General features: G+C 36.2%; 1 protein-coding gene across 2 annotated transcripts in view; it reads left to right on the forward strand.

Annotated features, from left to right (window-relative positions):
- Positions 1-26,437, forward strand: part of NPAS3 (neuronal PAS domain protein 3) — a 629,619-nt gene that overhangs the window by 188,110 nt on the left and 415,072 nt on the right. For both annotated transcript variants that reach the window (XM_021402757.1, XM_021402758.1), the window contains one exon: positions 6,397-6,641. In XM_021402757.1, coding sequence (XP_021258432.1) covers positions 6,397-6,641 — 245 coding nt within the window. The remainder of the gene's footprint in view (positions 1-6,396; positions 6,642-26,437) is intronic.

Consider the following 26,437-nt stretch of genomic DNA (forward strand, 5'->3'; position numbering starts at 1 on the left):
AATTTCCCAGGCAGTAAGAGTCAGATTTCTATGTAGCTGTTTTCTATAAATGGGGTCAACTGCCATCATGGTTTGCACTGGTCAGCTTGAAACCCAAAAAAAGACACTTACTGAGAACGTGGTATAGTGAAGGAACAGTTGCTAAAGATAATTTCTGTAATAGATCAGAATGTACTAACATTCTTATTAGTCAAATTACCATACTTTGCCAATATGAGTAGCAAGTATTCTTTATAAAGAGAGAAAAGATGTAACTGTTTAAAAAAAGATAGAGATAAATCCAATTTTTAAATTTTTATATGTTAAAATGTCCAAAGTATGTCAATAATATGCCATGTCATTTACGCAGAGAAAAATAAGAACAGTAAGGATGTTTTTAACGTACTTCATAGAATTACAAAAATTCATATCTGTGGACTCCGGAACAGATAAATTTATTTCCTTATGTTATATTATAGATAAACTAAATAGCAAGTAAGCATTCTTCTATTCTTCATTTTGGAAAACATTGTACACAGAAGGACACACAACTAAAAGTCCAGTGGGATATGGAGTTGGAGCTGGGTCACTTGGCTCCAGTCCCTTTTTTCTCTCTTTTTTTTTTTTTAAACGGACACATTGTGCAATCTAATGTTGCACATCCTTTTTATAGATCTGATTTCTGTGAAATGGATATAACAGGCTTCTGAAAAGAAGCCTTTGGAGAGTTAGCGTATGTTTATAGCAGACCTTTTGATCCTTAAATTTAAAAAACTGTACTAATATAAAAACACACACATATGCACATATTGTTTCATTTTCTATAAAGCTTGTTATAAACATTATTAGGTATTGTTAAGTGTTATTGTTGTACTGTATCTGGTTTTTCTGCTGCTAATCCACATTGTTGTTAGAGGCTTATGAAATGCACTAGTGGTTGATAACAGCTGAATTAACAAGTATGACATTGTTTACTACTACAGGAAGTGCTCCATTCCAATATACTGTTGCACTTGTAGTAAAGCTTCTCCTGAAATCAAGAAGGATTTCAGTAGAACTACAGAAGTACAAAAGAACTCTGACAATACTTGCCTATTCATTGTCATACCTTTCGGGTTATAACTAATAAAAATGAGCAAAAAAACCCAATGATGGAACACCACAGGCACACTGTCCATTGGCTTTAACCATTCTAGCTGGATCTCGGTAGCCTGTCTGTCCCTCAAACCTTGCTTTATGACTTTTGCCCCCGCTGCAATCTCCATTTATGACCAATGCAGTGGAAGTACTGTAAAACCTCACTGCTTCTGGTATATGGGGCTGAAATGGAGAGAGGCCAATATCTCCAGGGAATCCCTGTTGTCTATGTTGCACTTAAAAGAATAGAATCACGAAGGTTGGAAAAGGCTTCCGAGATCATCGAGTCCAGTCATCCACCTACCACCAATATTTCCCCACCAAACCATGTCCCTTAGTATATCATCTAAATATTTCTTGAACACCTCCAGTGTGTCCTGACCACCTTTTCAGAGAAATTTTTCCTAATATCCAACCTGAACCTCCTCTTGTGCAACACGAGGCCGTTCTCTCTAGTCCTATTGCTAGTTACCTGGGAGAAGAGGCCAACACTCACCTTGCCACTAACTCCTTCCAGGTAGTTGTAGAGAGCAATAAGACCTCCCCTTTTCCTCCTCTTCTTCAGACTGAACGATTCCAGCTCCCTCAGCCACTCCACCTAAGACTTGTGTGCCAGACCCCTCACCAGCTTCACTGCCCTTCTCTGGACATGTTCCAGGCCCTCAATGTCTTTCTTGTAGTTGAGGGGCTCAAAACTGAACGCAGTACTTAAGGCACGGCCTCACCAGAGCTGAGTACAGAGGGATGATCACACCCCAATTACTTGTGTTGGGCTTAAAGTAAGAGTATGGATGAGCTATAAATGTGAACTGCCTTTCTGAAACTGGTTGAGCCTGCTATGTGTCTGCTTCTGAGCTACATTCTGAAACTGCAAATAAAAATACTTATTAGTAACCACAGCCATTCCCCCGTTTTCATTCAAAATGCAAACTCGTGGCATTAAATTATTTCACTGATTTTTACCACCCAAACTGAGAGACACAGGCGAGGTATTGATATGCCAAAATATCCTTACTAATGTAGGTCAGTGCATCTGCTGATATGCTGTAACATGTTTGATTGCCTTTATATGCTGCAAAAATTAGGAGCTGTGCTTGTCCCGTCTTTAAACTGACAGATGATGATCTGTCAGACATGTGGACATTGGGGGGTGCGCACATAGATATGGATGCATTTATATGCTTATGAATATAAAATATATAAAATGATGTGGAATAAAATATGAAGCAGGTTAAGCTCGGAATGACCACAAGCACAATGAAATCACAAGTGAGTTATGAGAACCAATAAAACTTTTATGCAACAGCATATTATCATGTCTTCTGCATCTGCTGTGTCTTCAATAGAAAATTTACTTTTGAAATGTTGTGTACACCGTTTTAAAATTATATGATGCTATTTATTGTACCCTTTCATCTGTAAAAGCAGACCTGCTTTATATTAGTCTATCTGAAAAGGCCCTAGAAGGAAAAATAATATATATATTTTAGAAACTTCTTACCTAAAGTAGCATTAGTTTTCTAGTCATTAAATATTCAGTTTAGATGCTATTGATCTCAGAATTATCAAGAGCTAGCAGCTGGAAACCTCTTTGTCTTCTTTAGTGGACCCTGTGTGAAAATTGCTTCAGAAGTATGTTCTTAGGGGAATGCATGAAGTTTTACCATTGTATCATGACATCATCCTTTGATACTGAACAGGGATGCACTCCGATCCAATTATCAGAGCTCTTTCCCCTTCTCCACAGACAGCAAGGAGGGAGCAATCTTTATGTCCCTTGGCTATATTTCACACTTTGTTATTTCCTTGTTGGTAGTATAGATAGCATATGTAGATTTGCTTGTCTGTTGGGAGACCTCATCTAAGAACTAATCCTCGTGTAAGACACATACAAATCTTAGTTTCTAGGTGCTTTCTGAATGTTTGTGAAGTCTATCCAGTACATATGGGTACAGTTTCTCATACTTAAATTCTTTTCATTAGTAGGAATTTTGAAGTGTTTGCAGTCTGGTTTTCTAGCAAGTTCATTTGTTACCAAGAACTACCTCTATGTTAATGTCATATGACTAGGGCCCGAGATGTGGTGTCAGCACCACTGCTTTCTGCTATGAGCTTCACACCTCTCTTGTAACACATCGCTGGTATTGTCAGTGCCTGCACTTTCCTCTATTAAGAGCATCAGATGATGAAGCTGATGCTGCCTATCAGAATCACAGGTACCAGAGATGGCCAGGGCATAGCTAATTAATTCCTGCATTCTGCTGAGGAAATTGCTGTTTCTAAATGAAGGACCCATTGTATCAGTGTAACTTCAGTGTCCAATACTACTACCACAGTGTCCAACTTGTCTACTAGTAGAACCGCGTGGTAGAGATGTTGAGACTTATATGCCTGTCATGGTTTTGTGATTTTCGGTTATTGGTATTCCACATCATAACATCATGTAGTGGATGTACCTAGTTCTCAGAAGAGAAAGACTACTACAGTCCCCACGGTACTTTTCTCCTCTGTTACCATTTTCCAGCAGGAGGGAAAAGATAAAAGCTCGCAGTATAAAAACTTGCAGATCACGAGACTTCGTCCCTTTTCCGCCCGTCTCTCATCTTGGCAGCACCTTGCTCTCCAGCCGTCCTATTGTCGGTAGTAGAGTAAGGCCTACCTTGATTTTGGGACATTCTCTCTCTCTGTATTGGATTTATCAGCTTAAATTGTAATTATATTGTATTATAGTGTGTTGTTTTGCATTCCGATATCTTATTTAGTAAATTAGTTTGTTTCTCCTCAGATTGTTGCCGCTGTTCTTTGCTCTCAGGGCCATCTCCCTACCCTTTTCCCCTTTCCCCTTTTCAGGGCGTGGGCCCGTGGATCCCCCGTCCCCTTTGTCACGGAATCGGGCCTAACGCCCGTTAAACCGTTGACAATGCCCTTCTTGCCAGACATCATTTCTAAACTTCGCAAAATGCACTGATGCCAAGAGTTACAAACTCCTAGATTTGACTATGTTAGTATTTCACAAAGACAAATATACAGTATGGCTGGGAGGAAAGTCATGTTACTGATGTGTCTGTTACATTTCTCCAGAGTTGCTTTCATACATTTATTAATCAAATCCCCATCACTTGTATGCTGAGATTTTTTATATTCTAGATGTTGAAATACTCATAGGTGGCTCTGAAAGCCACCTGTTTACTTAACACAAGTAGCCTTGGTTTTCAGCTTAACTGACTGCTATTGCAAAACTTAACAATCCAGTAATGCATTATATAAGCTTATTTTGCAATACATTATTCAGTTTCAGCAATCTTCTGAACATTATACAGGATTTGTAAACTGTGCTTTCAGTTTTAGGTGTTGCTAAAGAATATCACTTTTCAATTTGTAACACCTTTCCATTTCAAAAGTCTTATTTTCACCGAGAATATAGCTTGTAAATTTTAATCTAGCTGCTGGCAGTTCATATAGCGTTCATAAAGACATGTAGGTATTTTAGTATGGGATTCGACAGGACATTGTATCTTTACCAGAGGCTAAATAAATGGCATTTCCTCCTGGTACTCTGATCATTCACACCTGTATTTCTTAGTTGTATATAACTGTGTAGAGACCATACGTTTTTAATCATTATCAGGGCAGTGTGATGCAGGGGTGATCTGCCCTTTGAAATCTGAAGAGTATCTTAGGCAGAGACAGCCACAAAAATGTAGATAGGAAAGAATATTAAGATAATCTCTTCTATAGTTTGTTACCCCCAAGTCAGAAAGATAGGTGAATAGAGATCTCAAAATCGTTGTATTAGATTTACTTGTCTAAATTCTACCGATCTACTTCATAAGCTGTAGTGATTTTGTAGAATTCAATAATAATGAAATCTAAGGTTTCAGTAAGAGTTGTAGAAGCTTGAGAGAAACGTCTGCTATTTCATTATGCACTAGTTGGATTCAAATTGGTTTTGTAAACCAGTGCGTATTTAATGGAATTTTGACCATAATTTCATGAAATTAATAAGTAATCAAAAGAAACAAAGTAAAAATACATCTTTTTTGAGGAACTAGAGCTGATTGGTAGACACCAACGTCAGCACCAACCTCTATCCACCAAGATGTGGATAAGATGTACAGTCAAGACTTGTATCCTAAGTGGAAAAATTCTTTGTCTCCAAAAAAGAACCCCTCACATGGAGAGAGGAAAAAAATGTAATACTTGTTCTTTTTATTGTTTATACATTGATTCCTAATCTTCTGGAAAGTTAACTGTACATTTCTTCATCTGCCTCAAACCACACAACAAAAAGAGTGAATCCCTTTTCTCTTGCAAAGCAATGATATCAGATATTAAGAAAGAAATGAACTAAAACTTGAGTTTTCTTTGACTTTCAGGAAAAAATCAGGGAAAGACAACAGCCTTGATGACCCAGTGTCTTCTTAATGTGCATTCAGCAGTTATACATAAATAACACAGGAGTAAAATTTGAGTTAATTTTAGGCCTTGTATATGTGTGATAGCAAGCAATACATTAGTAAACCTGGAGTAAATGAATGTCTTTGCGTATACGCCTGTTTTGCATAAAGCAGAAGGCCCTCTCTGATCCAAAAAGCTGCCTAGGAGTCTATCATGCGTAGTGTTGAATTACAATCAGAAAAAAAATGAAGCACGTAACACCATTAACTGCTTTTTTGAACCTCTGACAACGGTTACCATTCCCACAGCAAGGCCAGCTGAACAAGTCATAAAGATCAACTTCTTGAAATCTCAGTAGGTTTGCACTATTACTCCAGACTTTAAACTTCTGTGGCTCAGAAGCTACTTTATAGCCTGTCTGGTTATATTGGCTGCCACTACAGCAACCCCTTGTCAGAGGTAGCACACACTTCAGACATCTGCATCTAGCCTCCTTTCCCACTAGAGTCAGAATTTGGTACAAATTTGGACAAAGATGGGTTTTCAGTGGGTCAGGAGAAGCGATGGCATCTGTGTAGATAAAACCCCATATTCTTGGGAATCCTTTCTTCTGGCTGCCAGCAGAAAAAGAAAGGACGGGCTAATTGGAGAGTGTCTGAAGTGAGTTAGGAGCAGCTATGTAACATGTCTACAACTAAAAATAACATACTATCATTAGTTTTAATTATTCAAAGATTGGAGTACCATTAAGTATGTCCTGTAGTCTGTACATCCATAGACAACGTTTTAAAAATGTGATAAGATCAGTAATGAAAAGCAAGTGTGTTAAATGTGACAGAATGCTAATATTGATGAATGTCCTACTTTGTTTATTTTCTTCAGTTTACAAGCTTTGAGGAAGGAAAAGTCCCGAGATGCTGCTCGCTCTCGCCGGGGAAAGGAGAATTTTGAATTCTATGAGTTGGCAAAGTTGTTGCCGCTGCCTGCAGCCATTACCAGCCAGCTTGACAAGGCATCCATCATTCGACTTACAATTAGCTATCTGAAAATGAGGGACTTTGCTAATCAAGGCGATCCTCCATGGAACTTGAGAATGGAAGGACCTCCACCTAATACATCAGTAAAAGGTATGGCATAAATACATTGTGTTGTATCGACTATGGCAGCCTTTAGCAACCTCTAAATTGAAATTTTTACCATCATCCTTTCTTCTTTTCCTGCATATCAAATCCTTTAAAGGGATACAAATGTGGAAATCTGAGGTCTGCATGAGAAAGGCACCATGTGAAGGTGAAATAAACCTCTTTTATTTTATTTATTTTTAATTAACAACAAACCTGCTTATATAAATATTACAACAGTAAGTCTTTTGGGTAACCTAAATGTTACTGCTCAAAGTTATTTAGCAATGATTGTGTTGTTTTTCTTATTTTAATATTTTATAAATGGAGGTATTTAAGAGAAACATGGTGTTATTTCTTGATTTGAGGACTCAAGCAGTCATTTAATTTTCATCATTAAAGCTTAAAGGCAGAACTGTGTCTTCAAGTTCATGAGCATAACATCAAAATTTTTAAATCTTAAGGTTAGAGACCATGATTTTATTAATCATTTTGCAAAGTGTAGAATTTATTTTGACTTCTGAGCCTGTAGGCTCAACACTTCAGCCAATATAGTCTGTTTTCAATATTGAACACCCTCTTCATGTTTAAACAAGTAGTTGGGCAGCAAAACTAATGTTTTGGCCATGAATCGCTGTACAAGTCTGGTATTAGAGGTTATCAGAAACTTGATTTTAGAGGTTATCAGAAACTTGATTTTAGAGGTTATATGTGTATTGGTCCTAGTTAGAGTTTCCAGTGACTTGTATAAACTGAATGTTTTTGTGTAACTTTTACGCATGCTATTTATGTAGAAGAGTGTGATCTTACTGTCTGATAAGTATTATGAACTAGTGGTTTATTAAACCATAACAACTGCCCACAAAAGGTACTGGTGCTGCCAGTGGAAAGAGCATTTAGTTGCTCTTTCATTTAGAGGAACTAAGATTAGTTAAGCAAAGTTATATTTTTCAGTGGATGGAGATAGACGTGGAGGGCAAAAACCAAAGGACTTTCAGTCTGATGATTTATTAGCTGGATATATTTGCGTCACTTCATATATTTCATTTATATTATCTGCCATGCCATGTATAATTTTAATGAAGATAAAAAAGGATAATAATTGCATCATCCAGAGCACGAGCGTAACATGCTTCATCAGGCTTCTTATATAATATGCAAATGTTCACCATTTCTTCAGGATGAGAGTTTGCTCTCAGGTAATTAAGCAGTGTTTCAAGATGGATATAAAGTGAACTTGCTCTAGGATCTGTGATCTATTTGTCAAAATAAATAATTCCTCCCAAAATTCCTCTAGCTAAGCTTCTACTAGATGTCCTGTGTTGTAGAAAGTGATCTCTCCAGATCTCTGTGTATGTTTTCAGAGTATCTAGGATTTGTTTCTTGTTATCCTCTTGCAGAATAAGAATATATATATGAATACTGAAGCTTCCTTTTGGGCAAAGATTCTGACAAAGAAAAGATTTTTAAAGGGAAATTAAACCTTATTCTTAGATAGCAGCATAAATATTCTGGTCTAAGTTAACTCGTTCCTCCCTATTAAAAAAACAGGGTAAACAGTTAATCTCCTTCCATCCTCTGATGAGTTAATTCACATTCCTCTAAGCATAATGGCTATGTAGAGGATGAAGAAGGATTTTTGATTTTGATAATATTTGAGTAGGATTTCTTTATACTAACTAGGATTGATTTTTTTGTCAGCATATTGAAATAATACTTAATTATTACTAATAAATGGTGTTTCAATGTATATGAATTCACTATAAGCAGGATTAAATGTATAGTAGAGGTGTATTTTATTACTTCACCAGTTCTCCTTACGTGGAGACCCGTTAACGCATTCTGATCAAACATTCATGAAATTACATCAAAAGAAATTCATTTTCATTTACTAAAGTCAATTTTTGCTGCCCTTGAGGAAGTTCATAAGGATAAACAAGCTCATATAAATAGCTTGCAGCTTCATATGGAGTATGGTTGATATTCCTACAATAAAACATTAGACATTATACTTCATGCATGCCCAAGCAGTCTTCTGAATAGACTTAAAGATATTTCAAAAATAATATGAATGGTATGGGGTGTAGGGAACTGCTTTTTCTTTTTTCACTCCCTCCCTCACTTCCTCTCCCCCCATCCCTACCCAATGTGATGGTCTGCTTGTGTTAATAATTAAATTTCAAAGCTTATTTTAAAATTTGCTCCCCAGTACTGTACAGCAATTTATTCATTTTGATTTAGTATTACAAAAAGGTCCTTTACTCTGCCCTGTGTTTGTCACAGCTTTCCTGAAAAGTCTATGAAAGCTGATGAGTTTGTTCTCTTATGCCTATTGTGTAGTGATTGCTACAAGTTTTGCTTGCAAATGAACTCTAAGGTGACTCCATATAATATTTTCAGAGTCAATTACTTCATGGAAATATCTTGAGCAATTGGAAAGTAACAGATAGTTTTCTCCATTATTTTAGAAATATCTATTGTTATAATACAGATCAGATCTACAATGAACATTATGCATTATTCAAGAAATGACCAGGCATTTTCAGCAGTGTTTCAGCTAAATAACTTATGATTGTAACCTTTAAAGAAATATCATTGTGGTGACTATTGGTAAATCATTTCTCCATTCATAGTAATCTTTATTTAGAAGCTATCTAGAAACCATTATATCTTTTATTAATCTTAAAAGCAATAACCAATGATTTGACATTTGCTAAAAATGGATAAATCTTCCATCAGCAGACTTCAGTCAATTTTTTTGGTGCATTGTCTAAGGCTTTCTATATATAGGAAGTATTAGTCCTTGTAAACAAATACACACACAACTTGCAACAGATGAGTTTAAAGATTACAGTTCTTAAGGATCAGGAAATGATTCTTTTATGGAAGAAGATGATCAAAGAGTTATTTAGAGTCAATAGAAATAAAATTGTTATTCTTTGCTTACTACGTACAATAAGTTATGCATAACAGTACAATTTCCCTTTGTTTCCCAGCCCTCTGAAGTTTTTTTACTCTGGATTTAAGGGAAGTATTCTGAAAAGTGAATTAGTTGCTAAGCAATTTTTTTTTTTGCAAAGGGACTTTTCTGAAAGTTCTGATCTGGAAGTGAAACTATTTTTATAGCATGAGCAATGTGTTTGGCCAGTATATGGTGCTTTACATGACATGGCACTTTAAGTCCTCCAGTGTATTCTGATGGCCTCACACAGAGCAGGCCCCTTAGTCCTGTGACAGCATCGGACTGTTGTGAACACCTTCATATTTTGGAATATCATTGTCTGCAAATGTACCGTTGTGTTCTGTGATGTGTGGAATATCTGTGGCTGATTTAAAGTCATACCTTGTATATTGGTTTTGGTGTTTTGGGACACCAGTACTAACTCAGGGTCACCATCACTGTAAAACAAGGCTCCTGACTTCTGATCTTGAACAGTTCCTGACAGTTTTCATTTTTGTTTCTTTTGAAGCGACAGTTAAACTCAGTAGTCGGTACCTAATTCTGTAAACCCTCGTCCTGTAAATTTGCCATGATGATTTTCATTCTTTTTTAGTTAAATTGAGGTATGTATTTTTGTCTTTGGAGATACAAGCATTTGTGTAAGGCCATGAGTATATTTCCTGCTGAATGATACGACATGGAAACCAGAGCATGTAAGACAAGTTTATGCATCTTTTTTCTTTGACTGAAAAAAGCAGTTAAGGGATTACCTGCAAATTCAAATTGTAAGTCAGTTTATTGTGAACATTATTTTTTTGAAGCCAGAAATTATTTTACGTATGTAAAATTATCTTGCTTATCTTCTGTCATGAGAGATGATGAGGTGAATGAGATTCACTAAGGAGTGAAAAGGACTTCAGTAAACAGTACTGACTGACTGGTAGGCTGCATAAAGACCTCAGACTTGCGTATTTTTCAGTCAGTTATCAATGCAAACAAAGTATAAAAAAATATAGTTTGAAAAAGAACTTGATGTTTTAACATACTGTGAAACTTGGGATTGAATTCAGTGCTTTGAATTTTCTGAGAAAGAAAATAAGCAATAATAATAATTGGAAAGATAGTAAATGTCAAATGAGATTATCTTCATTTATTTAAATAATTTTATCTAGTTACTTTTATGCTAGATAAGTATATATTCTGTAGAGATAAATAAATGGTTCTGTTCTGAATCATCTCATTAGATAATATTATCTGTTGTCACCCTTTTATTTTAAACTGAATATTGTGTTCTGAGTAGGAGAAGCAAGAGAATACAAGCCTTCCCCTGGTAAACCACACAAGCTTTCTTCTGAGAGCAGCCTTCCCTTCTGAGTTACTATGCGCTTCTCTCTCAGAGAAACCGTCCACAGAGGTGAAGAAATAAAAATCACTTTGATCTTCACTGTTTTTGGCCCAAGACACTGTTTTTAGCAGTCAGACATGAAAAGATCAGATGGCATAACATCTGATAACATAACACAGATGATTTGGCATTATTGTTTGCCATTAAAGGGCTGTCCTGCTTCACACAGATCTTCTGCTCTTGTGCTGGAGAAACCTTGAGAGCTCTATAATTTATTTCTCCGTATCTTGCAGGCAGTTTTCTTATTGATAGGAGAATCTGATTACTACTGATGTGAAAGCCACTATACATTGCTCTGGCTGTGTATAAGTATCAAACACTGACTATAAATGTAATACCTATCCATTCTAAACCTGTTTATTTGGTCATAGGAGTAGCATTACAGTTCTGGTAAGTTGTTTAATTATCTGTCTTTTACATAGATTAAAAAAAAAAAGACTGTTAGGTGGGGTTTGAATGTAAGAAACAAGAGCTGGAAATTTCAGGCAGTCAGTGGTAAAAACGTTAATGTCCCTTGCGAGAATTATTGATGGTTTTCTAGTATGAAAGATATGGAACCCAGAATGAGGTAGCTCTGTTTGAATCTCACTGTGATAGATAAGATGAATTGAATACTGGACTCAGAGTTGGTGGTTGCCTAGTGACAAGTGATCATGACCTGATTGCTTTCAATCTCTGCAAATGGAGTAGGGTGCCAACCAATATACTTGGTGCTTTTTAGGGACTCATTGTCTAATGGTGAAACTTATATGTGAAATTGACTGTGAGGAAAAATTTAGGTGGAAAAATTAGAATAAAAGTTGGCTAGAACTCTTAGAGAAAAGATTATATGAAATGATGATTTCTTATGCACCTGAAAATATAAAATCACATACTTTTTCAAAGTGAACACAAATAATTTGAAAAATTATGTATGTCCATTTATGAAGAAAAGTAGGAATAAAAGGGGAATATCTAACAATTAAGATAAACTGGAATGTCTAAGCTGCCAAAAGTTTACAAAGAAAAGCAGATATGTTAAGGAACAATCTAGAAGAGGCAGAAAAATGAAAGGGAGCCCTATTGCCCGGCATTTCAATAGAACTACTAAAAGTATTCAGACCTCCTTAGGCTGATATGTATCATAGAATCATCGTAGAATCATTTGAGTTGGAAGGGATCCTTAAAGATCACCTAGACCAACTCCTCTGCAGTGAACAGGGACACCTACAGCTTGATCAGGTTGCTCAGAGCCCCATTGAGCCTGACCTTGAATGTTTCCAGGGATGGGGCACCCACCACCTCTCTGGGCAACGTGTTCCAGTGCTTTACTATCCTTATTGTAAAAACTTCTTCCTTATATCCAATCTAAATTTCCCCTCTTTCAGTTTGAAACCATTTTCCCTTGTCCTGTCACAACAGACTCTTCTGTCACCTTCTTTCTTATAGCCCCCCTTTAGATACTGAAAGGCTTCCATCAGGTCTCTGCAGAGCCTATGTCTCACCTGTACTGAGGACTCCACATCTGGATGCAGTAATCCAGGTGAGGTCTCACCAGCACAGAGCAGAGGGGCAGGATCACCTCCCTAGTCCTGCTGGCCATGCTGCTTTTGATGCAGCCCAGAATATGGTTGGCTTTCTTTGCTGTGAGGCCACATTGCTGGCTCACGTCCAGATTGCCATCCATCAGTATCTCCAAGACCTTTTTGGCAGGGCTTTGCTCAATCCTTTTCTCATAGAATCGTGGAATTGTTTGGGTTGGAAGGGACCTCAAGGATCATCAAGCTCCAATTCCTCTGCCATAGGCAGGGCCACCAACCTTGATATCTAATACTAGACCAGGCTGCAAGGGTTGCCATTGACCCAAGTACAAGACTCTGTGCTTGGATTTGTTGAACCTTATGATGTTTTCCTGGGACTACTGCTTGAGCCTGTCTACAGGCTGCCTATGATCATTCCTCAGGGGTGTCAACCACACCCCACAGCTTTGTGTCATCTGCAAACTTGCTGAGGATGCACTTGATCCCCCTCTTGATGTCATTGATGAAGATAGTAAAGAGCACCATTCCTGCTAGTTATCCCTGCAGGACATCACTTGTCACCGATCTCCATCCAGACATTGAGCCACTAACCACCACTCTCTGGGTTTTATTTTGCAACCAGTTCCTTGTCCATGAAACAGTTTACTCATTAAATCCGTATATTTTCAATTTAGAGAGAAGGATGCTATGGGAGGATGATATCATAGGCCTTACTGAGGTCTAGATAGATTACGTTGGTGGTTCTTTCCTTATCCACTGATGCAGTTACGCCACCATAGAAGGCCACTAGATTGGCCAGTCAGGACTTGCCCTTTGGTGAAGCCATGTTGGTTGTCTCATACTACCTTCCACTTCCATGTGCCTTAGCATAGCTTCCAGGTGGATCTGCTCCATGATCTTCCCTGACATAGATGAGGCTGACAGGTCTGTAGTACCCTGTACCATCCTTCCTACCCGTCTTAAAAATGTGTGTAACGTTGCCTTTTTTCCAGTCACCAGGGACTGCCATGATAGTCCAGTAGCTGGAGGAAGAAGGCTTCATGAACAAGCTCCACTTGATCAGGTGGCCTGTAGTATCTGTGATAACGAACTACTGATTTTCTTTATTTTTTGAGATGTACTAATTCAGCATTAACAGCCTGAACATTTTTTTTGTTTTTACCAATGTGGATTCCACCCTGAGTGACAGTGGAAGATGTGCCATTGTTAATACCTCAGTCCTTGCAACACTGACAGATACTGCTGAGCTTGGTTTGTTCCATGTGTACATTATTACAAAGAATTGCAATGGACAACTCATCTTCAAACACATGCTCAGGGACATGATTTAGCAGTGGGTTGTCAGAGTTAAGGTAGTATGGTTAGGTTGTGGTTGGACTTGATGATCTTGAAGGTCTTTTCCAACCTGAGCAATTCTATGATTCTATGATATTGTCAAGAAGAGTTAATTACTCATCCAGTAGAAATTTCTATGTAAAACTTGATGTTACAACAGTCCACTTTTCTAAAATGTTTCCATATGATTTTACATTCATGTTTTATGTTGCACAGGTTAACTCCAGGTGGTCTTTTTTACAGGCATGCACATCTTAAATTATTTGTGCAGTCTACGTAACTTTTTCAAATTATTCAAGTAATGGGGTTAGCCAATTGCAGATGTGAATAAATCCAGCACGCCAAAAACATATGTTCTACACTTTGCTTATAGTAATTGGAAACAGACAAGAAGTCACCATTGCTGTAGCTTTGATCTGTAAAACGAAAAAAAGGCTGTTGCTATCTGTAGATTCCAATATCTAATAGAAATTTTGTTTGTCTTTTCATTTATCCTATTCTGAACAGAAGAAAAGTGACTTTGCTAAGAAGAGTGTTTTGCAAGAGAGCCCCTGTAAAGCTTAATGTTATAGTGCTCTATTTTGTAAATAAGTGGTTTAAGAATTGCATCTTGTGGATGGATTTAACAGTTTCATATAAACATCATGCCTGAATCTCCTTGGTTGAGTAGAGAATGTAAGATCATGCTTAAAATCCTGTTAACTTCAATAGAGTTTAGCAATACCTTTATTTTTCTTTTTATTAATGTAATTTACTGTATTTCTGGGTCATCTGAACTTCTGTCTTATATCCCCAGTAGAATAAATGCTTCGTTAAGACCTTGTTGAGACTGCTGAGAGGATTATAAATACATGTGTATGAAGAGGCAATGAAATAGACTAACACTGCAAAAACAAAGGGATCTGAGTCCTTATTTAGCATCTAGATATGAGGATGTGAATTAATGGGCTTCTTTTTTTCTTTTTTCTTTTTTTTTTTTTCAAAACAAGAGTTAATCACTCCATATTATAGGTGGAATGGAAAGTTATGACTCAGAAAATATTTTGTCTGAAGTGAAAGAAACCACAACCCACATTGTTGTTTTGTGGGGTTTTTTTTTGTTTTTGTTTTTTCACTGAAAGAGCAAGTCTATCATTTCCATTGTATGCTTGCAATTACATATTTATTAGTATTTTCCAAAGTGGTTGTCCAAATACTTGAGTGGTAAATAATCTCCAGAGCCCTGAAAATGAAATTTGAAGTTCATGAATTTAATAATAATTCTTATTTTCATGTAATGGTCATATTAGATACCTGTGGTCAACAGAGCAAGATTTAGATATTCAAGGTAGACCAAGCAATTTTCAAAATCGAAGTGCGGTGATTTTATATCTATATAATATGCAAGTGTAACCACAGTCTGACCAAAGTTTGACCACAATATCAACGCAGCTTAATTTCTGCAACTGTTCTCTTTGAAGACTGAAGAAGGAAATTGAGTTTCCACCAAATCCCTGTGTTCTTGTGGTCTCCCATTTCAATCAGGGATATAAAGTAGAATACAATGAATCCATAATAAAGACTTTCCCAGGACATTAGAGAGATCAGTGAAAACTGTTTTCATTAGCTGTCTGTAATTAACGAACACCCTTCATAGAGAGCTTACCGTTTAGAAAACATGTAAGCCTTTACATCTCTCAGACTGAGAGTAAAATAGGAATCTCCCCACTGCTGGGAACTTAGGTGATGTTTTGAAATATTCAACTCCCTTAAGAAATTGAGTTTTTGTTTGTTTGCTACCTTATAAGGCAAGATGAATATTTTTCTTTTAAAATTCTTTGAAATTAGTCATCCTGTGATTTCTTTTCCTAAGAAAAGAAAGGCAAATTCCTAATAACCTACTTAACTCCAGTTGTGTCATGGCCCTCCTCATAATTAGAGCTGTTAGTAAATGCTTACCTTAATTTCAGTGCTTGAGCATGTCAGTCCCTGTAATTTTTACTTGCAGTTAGCTGAGTGCATCTGCATATGTGTGCGTTCTATTTGTACTATGTAAAAACTGCTTTTGCTTTGCTTTGCATGGAGTGATGCCACATGCAAGTAGAAAATTTCGTGTCTTATTTCATCATCTGAGAAGTCTTTAAATGCATATTCATAATCATAAAAGATGGAGAAATATTTTTGTTCCAATTTTTACACACAGAATTCCCATCCTTTATGTACAGCAAGAAGAATGATATTGTCAACTTCATCTCACTTTAGATTTTATAGAAAACCACAAATGTGCATAGGAGCTGCTTTCTGTTTGCCTTTTTTTTCCTTTCAGGTACATGTGACATTTCTGCAACTATCAGAGCAACTATGTATCCCCTTTCAAATTTGAATTGCGGGCTATGCCAGCTGTTTCTCTTCCTCCTGATGAAGCAGAACAGTGCTGATAATGCTCATAGAGAAATTGAGGCATATACGAATTTAGGGCTAGCTTTTCAAAAGAGCACAGCACCACAACTGAGGCCAGATTTCAAAAGGTCTCTGATCCTATTCAGCAATGTAATAGCCAGATTTTCAAAAGATTTCAGCACTTCGGTAATCTGATCATAAGAAGCAGCTGCTGAGTACCTTTGCAAAGCCAGTCAAGAGTGACTTGCTCAATATCACATGAGAAGTGTGTGGTAGAGCAGGTAATGGAGCCCTCTTCCCATGTCCTAGGGCTCTGTCCAGTTTTTTAGCAAGAAGGCTATCTTAATGTCCTTTGCAAGAATACTGTGTTTAGTGATCATTTCACTAGGAAACTTGACCAATTTCTGTGAGGTGATAGTTTTCAGAATTACAAGTAGGACATATGCTCAAGGTGGATGAAACAATCAAATATCAAATGCTAATTCATTTTATGTTTAATCTCTGTGTAATATTGTCTTAATTGGGTATAACTTACAAAAAATGCCTCTAGTATTTTTGAAAAACTTCATAATGAAGTTTTCTCCTTATTTTGTGCATAAGCTCTAGCTGTTACTTACTTTTAATATCTTGCTCTCTGTTCCTTCTAGTTTCTGTCCTATTCTCTTTTTTTTCCTCTCCTATTCTTTTGCTTCAGTGTGCCTGAAGACTTAAAGGGCAAGCTTTATTTCACAACTACTATTAGGAAACTGAGAGGAAATGTAACAGCTCACCTAGCCTCATTACACATTTTGCTTTTGTAGTTGGTATCTCCATCAGTCTCACTGAGGCTGTTGATTATCTAACAGCTTCATTAGACATAAAGGAGTTACAATCTTTATACAGACAGCTGTGTTGAGAGGTCACGTTGCTGCCTTGAGACTATAAGTGATAACCTTTTAGAAGGTCTGCATATTGACTCACCCTGCCCATTGGAGGCAGCCCCATAGATATTCCTTGGGTTAGTAGCATCAGGCAAAGCCAGTGCTCAAACAACTCTGCAGCATGTGCTCACTCACAGCTTTGATGCTCTTTGGTCTTTAGCAGTGATGATGCCAGACAGAGAACATAGCAATGGTCATCTTTTTTGAGGATATCCTGAAAGTGTTCTTATTTCACTTTCCAAACAAAAAGATGAATTCTGGGGAGAGCCTCTGTTCAGCCTGAACTGAACTGCATACAAAGGATATGATGATCATGAGATGATTGGCTCTTGAAGTGGAGAGCACTTGTAGAACTGTTTTGTTAAGGTACAATGTTGAGCAGCTGTGATAAGCATCCAGCCTGACTTCTTGCAGACCCCAGACAGAGAATCTCATCCAGTAATTTCTGCATCTGTCTGAGTTGCAGGTTTATCTCTTACAAAGGTATCTTATGTTGATGTAAAGCATTTAAATGATAAAGAATCAACTGCATCCCTGGGCAGATTGTTGCAATGGTTAATTACTGTCACCATGAAAAAAGTGTGCCTCATTTGTAGTCTTATTTCAGCTTCCAAACACTGGATCTTGTTATGCCTTTTTCACTAGATTAATGAGCTGCCTACTGTCAGAAATCTCTTCCACATGTAGGTATTGTGATCCTCTTAACCTTCTTTTCAGTAACTAAATAAATTGAGCTTTCTTAGTCTTTCACTATAGGGAATGACTTTCTGAAGTCTAATCACTCTTGTAGCTCTTGTTTGAACCCTGTCTAATTTTGTAACATATTTTCAGAATGGAGAAAACCACAGCTGAACACAATATTTCACTAAGTGTCATAAAAGCCTAAGGTTGAAATTCTAGTATCTATTTCAGTATGATATTCTCTTTTATTTCATTGCCATACTTCATAGGCATTTGGTTGTAATAGGAATGGCTTTATTCTTTCTTTTTTTTTTTTTCAAAACTTTGGGCATTAACATGGATTTCTTTCTCACAGTGGTTTATGGTGGTTCTGGCTAAGGACTGAACAATGACAAGGGCAAATTCTCAGGCCTAATTGCGACTGCTGAAGGTTATCCCTGGTTTTTATTTTTTCTCAACAGCAGTTATTTCAGTAGGAATAGGTTGTAGTAGAGAGAACTGAACATAGAGAGCAAGCATCATAAGGTGAGATTGGGGAAGCAATCTAGAAATCTTCTAGGGAAAGTGGTTTTCACTGTTAAGATCTTAAATATGCCAGGATAGATACAACTCCTGTGGTGACTTACCTGCAGAATTCAGAACATCTCTGGAAACAAGCATCTGCCTACAAATATACTCTCACAGTCCTGTGGTGCACAGAAGCTAAGGCTCTGCAGGAAAAGGAACTCACATTCTAAATCTGCAAGTTAACTGAAGCCAGAGATTGTATGGGAATAAGAGGAGAAGCTCTTCTGAACCCATGCTTCCCTTGGTTTACAATTAGAGCTAAATGGACTCAGACTATCTGTGTGGTTTCAGTACAGCTTACTCTAGCTTTTTCAGGTAGTGGAGATATGAGCCTTATCTTAAAGAAAATGTGGCTTCTTTAGAGCCAGGTAGTTTCTTTGTGAGTATAACTAAATTCCAGATTTTGCCATTGACTTCCTTTAGTTTATATTCTCAAAAGTAAATTCGGTCAGTAACAGACAAAGATTTCAAGCTCTCAGCCATTTCCTACTGTTAATTGTTTTGGGAGAAAGATACTTCACTTTCTTTTTAATCCCTTACAAAAGCTGTCTCCTGAGACTCTTGGGTCAATTCCCTCAACTTTCCAAAAATACAGTTACATTCGGTCAACTTTCCTACCCCAAACAGCAGTCTTTGGTCAGCTTGGAAGAAACTGCCTTTGTGCTTCAGAGGCTTAGGGATTTTGTCCATTCTCATCATTTTGGTCTGATTACTTCAATTCTATGCTTCAATAAACAAAGTGATATCAGAACTTGAAGTCTTCTCTTGTGAAATATGTATATAGGAAGGGAAATCCATGGCTCTGAGACAGCATTGCTCACTACTGCCCTGCTTAATATGCTGTTACAGGTAGACTAGATAGTTATTTGACTCTGTCTTGATCACTACCTTGCCTCATTTTTTGTTAACCAAATGACAATTTTTCAATTTACCTTACTTGTACTTGCGCTGATTTCTTCCTCAAAACTGTTTGCTAGTGTTGGATTATTACAATGGCCAAAACTTAAGAGTGCTTTGGCTTCTTTACACACTTAATTGATGATGTGTCGTCAAAGAATAAATTGGATAAATGGCATTTGTTTGTACAACTTAGCCACAGAACTTGAAAAAGACGCTTTTAGAAAGGGTAAATCTAAATAATGATGCATTGTATTAAGAGCAGCGTATGTTAGGTTGCATTTCTGCAGGTTGTTATTTCTGCTATTAATATTGAGTTCTTCTTTTTGCATATAAATTTATTTTAGTAAGTTACAGTAGAGTTAATAAGAAAGTTGAAATCACCAGAGTCCATTTGTAGTGTATTTTATGCTTCTAATGATTTCGTTTAATGCCTCTGTTTAGTTTCATACCGATCATTCATACGGACAAAAAAGAAAAAGAAAAGAAGGAACCTGTCATCAATCATTCATTTAATCAAGTAGCAAAAGTAGATAAATAAACATACTGAGTTAATTATTATTCTGTACGTAATGATTGACAATAATGTTAATTTATTCCATTTTTTAACCTTTGACTGTCAGTGTGGTTGGGATTAATAAGCACTTACGAAATGAAAAAAAGATGTATTTCTGATAGCCGCTGAAAGTTGTTAATGTTGGAGTGCTTTTCCCTGAAACTTCCCTAAAGGTGTATCAGATCTATTTTGTGTCAGTTTTCACACCTTTTTGTGCCATGTTTCATACAATTTTAGTAATAGCTATTAGTTGACAGACATATGGCCAGGAATATTTTATGAATGAAGAGGCTTTCTGGAATATACAATATTACTTTTTCACATTTATTGGAGATTTGTAATTTGAAGATCTCAAAATACTTTGCACGTGTTATTGCATAGTCTATTTAAAAGCTAACAAAAAGCCAGTGTTACAGATATTGACTTGTCATCTGGTCCTTCCATCAAACAAGACTTCTTACCTGTGAATTCTCTGTTCCTTCTTCTCAAAGTTTAAGTGGATCCATCTAAAGTGGGGAGAGGATTTTTGGGACCCTTTGCAGATTTCCAAAAGCTACGTTCACTGTCAGCAATACAGGAAGGTCAATTCAACCACTTCTCCCTCATTTTGTCACCAAATTGTGTCCCTGTGACTCAATAGGCAACTAAAGATTTCAGTTTATCAGTTACTCTATCTTTTAAAATATACTTACGATATTTGTGAAGATTAGTATAGAATTGTGCTGTCCTGAACAACACAGGAAGGGAACATTTTGCAGCTGTTTTTGAAACACTGTGTAAAGTTGTGACATCCAAATAAATAGAAGCCACGGTGTATGACATAATTTTCACCTAGTTTGAATGGTGAATCAATGAACAAAATACTACATCTAGCAGAAATAATACAGGTTTGGGGTTAGGGTTCTTTCCTGCAAATTTTCAATAACTCTTGTTACGTATCTCAAAGAGGAAAAAGCCTTGCATTTGAATCTGGCTGTTTTTAATATCTAAACTCACAACTTCAGAATCACTAATAGATAAATTTGAATTTTACAGATTTTGTTTACATCTCTTTTTTTCTGAAGGGGTGACCTAGCTGTATACCCAGATCATCCCCCAGTTGGCTACATGTCTTCACGGGTTCAAAACCTGAAATCATTTCTTCCACTCACAAATGATGTGCTATGTGGTTACTTTGCATTTCTTTTTTAAAGAATTAAGGAGGACAGAGATCATATTTTTCCGTACACTGGTTCTCAGGTACTAAATACTAAAACCAAATAAAGAAAAAAAGAATTTGTCACTTTGAAAAGTTCTGCCATCATAAAAGTAGAAGACATACAGAGATTCAGAAAAGACAAAAGTCAGTTTTTGGCATGGTGTGTAGTGTCAGTCTGTCAGAGTGGTTTTCCTGGTTTTGTCAGGGACTTACTGGGAGACCAGAGACCCCAGGGACAAGAATATCTGGCCATTTTGTGGCCTTCAGAGAGACTGCTGTTCTGCTGGACTTACAGTGGGTCAAGGGGGTGGTAGAGCTGCCTGTGGGGTTGCAGCTCCCGATGAGCTTTGCATGGTGGTCACAGTACAGCCTTGCTGATGAGAATGCATATGAAGAGCCTCCAGCCTTCCTGTAGCAGTAATTGCCAAGGCAATTTGCAAGCTATGGAGCTATTAGGGAGGGTGGGCCTGGAAAATATTGCAATTGCTAATCTGTAAGCAGAAATAACTAAACAGGAATAAAAAGAACTGCTGTGACTGCCCATATCTTGACTCTGAGAATCTTCTTGTCCTGTATTCCCTCATGGGCAAAGCATTGTTCCCATTTTTCTATCTTTGTTTAAGTTTCTCAAATATTACTCTTTGCGAGAACAATGAAGTTTCTGACCCAACTCACACTGAATTCTGTGTGTTTTCGGTAAATACTCTCTTGACTGAGATTTGTCCAATAAAAAGAATATCAAAAAAAGTTTAGAATTATTTTCTCTTTGTTGATTTACTAAGCCAAAAAGGCGGGACTGCTGGCTTTATCACAGAGATGAAAATAGAGTGAACAACCGCAAAAATCCTTGAAAGCAACCCACTTAATTCTTGATTCTGCAGTGGAATATTTCCCCTACCCCTTCCCTGGGCTGAGCACAATCCTGCCCTCTGTGTATGACAGCTTTATGTTTATTAGTAGCTGTTTTCTCCTAACTAAGCTTGACAAAAGCTTAAGATTAAAAAGACTATATTATTCTGACTCTGCTTTTCCTTGGAAGGAGAGAATTGGAAATAACAGAAGATGCATTCCTGATGTCCAATTCCATATCTGCTCTCTGAGCATTTGCACTGGCTCTCTCTGGTTTAACTAGTGCTGGAGAAAGTTGGTTCCCTCTGAGAGGAAGGTTATACTGTTGCAAACTCACTGTCAGCATCTATCATGGGAATTTTCTTCTTACCTTGATTTTATTTTAAAGCAGACATTCTAGAAAATACAACATGTCTATCTCACTGAAGAAATTATGCTGATTTTAAGAAGAGAATATCCATTTTTCATTCTTTTACATTTCTATCCTATAAAAACTCATAATTAAAATAATATTTCAAATTAGGTTTTATTTTATTTTTTTTAAAACAAGTTTGATATACAATGTTTACAAAACAGCATAATTTCTTTACCCTAAGAATTCTAGCCAATCATTAATTTTGCTGTAGTATAATGTTGTTAAGGCAAATTTGGGGATTTAAATGAATGTCACACCTAGACCTATTTGTGTTTTTAGAATTCATAAAATTAACCGGAGAAAATGTTGTAATACCATGTCTGATTGTATTGACATTCTATACTGATAGCTAATTCTAGATTAGGTGACTTAGTAGTTAGTTTTCAGACTATGAATTTTGGTAAAAAATACTGATCTAATTGTTGTATCAGTAAATCGAAATTTGACAGTTTCTCGGCTCAGTACCTGAATATTTCCTTAAGCAATAAAGATGGGTTTTTTTTCTCATGTTTGAAACAGATATTGGCAGCAATGGTAGACTGAAATGTTATTTCCAATTTAAATGCTCCAGACTTTCCTATCTTATATAGCATTTACTAAGTATTTGAATTATATTTTCCTTTGTATTTTACTGGGCAGCTTATGTACTCAGAGCATCACCTAAGTACCAATAACACATTCTTGACTGAATAATGATGTATGTTGAATGTTACTTTTTTTGTCTTATAAATGGATGGTAATTTACACAGCTGTGGATATGGGATGTTTCAATCCCAGACCATGTTGTAAGAAAAATTGAATGACAGTGAGCAAAACAGCAGTAATTATAAAACTAATTACTAAATGCTGATGATGCCCATAGGCTTTGCATAACTAAAATTAGAAAAGGAAATTGCTTTCGGCTTCAGAGAGGCAACATGCTAGTTATTTCACTGTTTCAGTCAAAATGGAACATGGTGTGTAAAGTTCAATCAGGAAAAAAACACATTAGTTTATGCACATAATTTTTTATTCAGAAATGTTAAGGAATTCATCCTTTTTGTCTTTTAATACAAATATATCTGTAACAGAAATCGAGGAAAGTGACGTGAAACTACTTGTTGAACATCTTTCTATATAGTTTTACAAGGCCCAATTTAACATTGAATTACTTCAGCTTTATGCTTTGTCAAAGAACTTACATGAATATGAAAAGGAAGTGTATCCTGTCATGTAGGCCCATATAAAATATATGTTTGGGATAAAAATAGGAGACTGGATTTCAAAATTGCCTCAGCTGAGTTTCAGCTCTTGTGTATCCTGAGTAGCTGAGGACTATATTCATCTGCTACACATATATGAGATTTTCCTAGCCTAGAACTGCTGAGATGAGTGTCAGTGGCTACTTTGACCATAGCATATATTTATATATTTTATATTTATGCCTATGTTAAATATACATTAATGCATACCTATGTTTAGATACATGCATAAAATACTTAAATCGGACATACATATATTAATACATCAATTTAATGTGCTTTGTATAAGAGTGTGATATACATTTCAGTGTTTATTTTGTGGAATACTGCATTCATACCTTTTCCTGCTAAAAGAAAGCTGCTTATGCATTTATAGCACACTATAAAATTTAGGTAAAAAAGGGTTGAAGCATTGATCAGCTCATGAGCTAAAAAAGTATTAGTGACATGAAGACAAAGCAGTGACAATTGAAGAAGCATACAAGGATTACCTTTTGCTAGACTCAGCTTAATACTTTGAATCTATGCTGTTGATTCATACAAAATTATATGGATGTTATGGGATTTACCAGATTTGTGGGGAGCAGAGGGATAGGTCTGCCAGTGTGTTTTTTTGTTTTTCATTTCTTAATTTTTCTTTCACTTTTTTAGCAGTGCTGTGAAATATTTATACTTGTCCTGTGTGGGTAACCAATGGGCACTTCCTCAAAGATTCGAAAGGAATGTTCTTTTCATTTGACATATGTCAAAGAAAAAACACCAAGTTTAAATATGTATTTTTAATTTCAAATTAGTTCAAATACATCTGCATTTAACAGCCATTTATCATAAAATCTAAAAATGATAAATCTTTGATCCAAGTGATTTTTAAAATTAGGCATCTTACTAAATTTTCTCTTTTCTGGTAATTACACAGGTAGTCTTAGTGAAATATTTTGACATTCACAGGAAAATATAATTTAACTGTAGTAGAGTCATACAGTATGTTTCCAACATATAAACTTCACAATAAGAATTTATTTTTTAATGTGATCCACTGAGTTATTTTTCAAAGTCTGATAATCTGAAATTGAAGCGTCACCTGTTAACATAAAGAATAAAAAGAGAACGGTTGTTTGACATATCTGATATTGTACAACTAACTAGATTCTGCAATCCTCATTTTGACAAAATCCTCACATCTAGAGGCAAATTTCTGCTTAGTTGTCAGGAGCAGACTGTAACAGTCCTCGTGTAGTGTTTCTATATATGATCCATAAAATTCCCATCCAGGTTTGTAAAAAAGACTTAAAGAGATATTGAAGACCACTAAAACTCACTTCTTTCTCTCTTTTTATTTTTTTTGGCCATTAATATCAGCAGTAGCATTATTAGTAGTCTTATTTCTATGTTTCCATTCTCCAGGTCACACTAAAATCATTAAGTGATGTTAGTAAATTATATTGTCTTTAAAAAGCAGTCCAAAAAATGCAAATAACAAATCATTATAAAGAGAGCACCATTTTCTCAGAGATTTCTGTCATGTTGCACTTTAGTGGTCTCTATTGTGTGAAAAGAAACAATTTATTTTCAGTACTTGAAGGATACAGAATGTCTGACAGACTGCTGTCATAGCCTGTTGTTTTTAACATAAACATTACAGCTGTGTTTGCTTTGAAATATTTGGCTATTATCCAGTAAATCTGCGCTGGAACACTAAATTATCACCTCATGCCCTTCTCCATCATAAGAAAGTACTTGTGCCAAGAAAACATTGTTGCTGCCTTTTTCTGCTTTTTATTTCTTTTCTTATATTATTTATTAACTTACACATGTATGTGTATTTCTTATTTTATCATCATTTTAAAGCTTCTAACTGATCAAAGTCCTGAACAGGTGGAAAAATAACAAGCATACAGAAATACACATGAAAGTCCTTCCTTAGTAGATGAAATTAAAAAATATATATTTTTGGCCCTAGTTTTTGTGAACATTTCCAAGATATTTAAGATTTTAAAACTTCAATCTATCTGATTATTCATCCATTTTCTTGAGAGATACTGAAGTGATTTGTATTTTTGTTGTTGTCTTCCTTACTTTTTCGAGTTATATCCTATTGTGTTATGTAATCATTTAGGAGGTATCTACAGCAGATGAAAACAGCAAACTCCAGGCAAGTTACATGAGGAGTAACTAAGGGATCTGGGATTGTTTATTCTGGAGAGGAGGTGGCTGAGGGGAGACCATCACTCCCTATAACTGTGTGAAACGAGATTTTAGCAAGATAGGTTTCTCTTTTTTTCAAGTGACAAGTGATAAGACATGAGGAAACAGCCTCAAGTTGTGCCAGGGGAAGTTTAGACTTAATATCAGGAAGAATTTCTTCACAGAAATGTTGAAGAATAGAGTGTCCAAAGAGAGGAGTTCTCATCCCTGGAGGCAAGAAACATGTGGACATGGTGCCTGGAAAACATGGTTTACTGGTGGAAATCGTACTGTTAGGTGGATGGTTGGACTTTTGATGATCTTAAGGGTCTTTTCCAACCTAAATGATTCTATGATTCTAAATTTACCTCATTAACTCAAGATGGTCAGTGTTGAAGAAGAAGCTAGAATTTAATAACTGTAAGCCTTACCCAATTAATTTGTATCTGAAATTCAACATTCACATACATTGCACCAGGTTGGATATTTTTCTTGTGTGTTTATATGAATTTGGAGGAATTACCATATAGTCTACTTTTTTTCTAGTGCTCCTGGAGGAATTTTCATGTTTGCTAGATCTCTTTTTGTAAAGATGAAGATTTTTTTCTTCATTTTTCAAAAACTTCTTCTTTTGTGCAGGAAATACTTTCTGATATCATAAGCAACAAATCTCCTCTGCGAAGAAAGGTCTAAACATACACTTAATTTTAGTCA

This window comes from Numida meleagris, chromosome 6 (assembly GCF_002078875.1).
Source record: "Numida meleagris isolate 19003 breed g44 Domestic line chromosome 6, NumMel1.0, whole genome shotgun sequence".
In the NCBI taxonomy this organism is placed as follows: Eukaryota; Metazoa; Chordata; class Aves; order Galliformes; family Numididae; genus Numida; species Numida meleagris.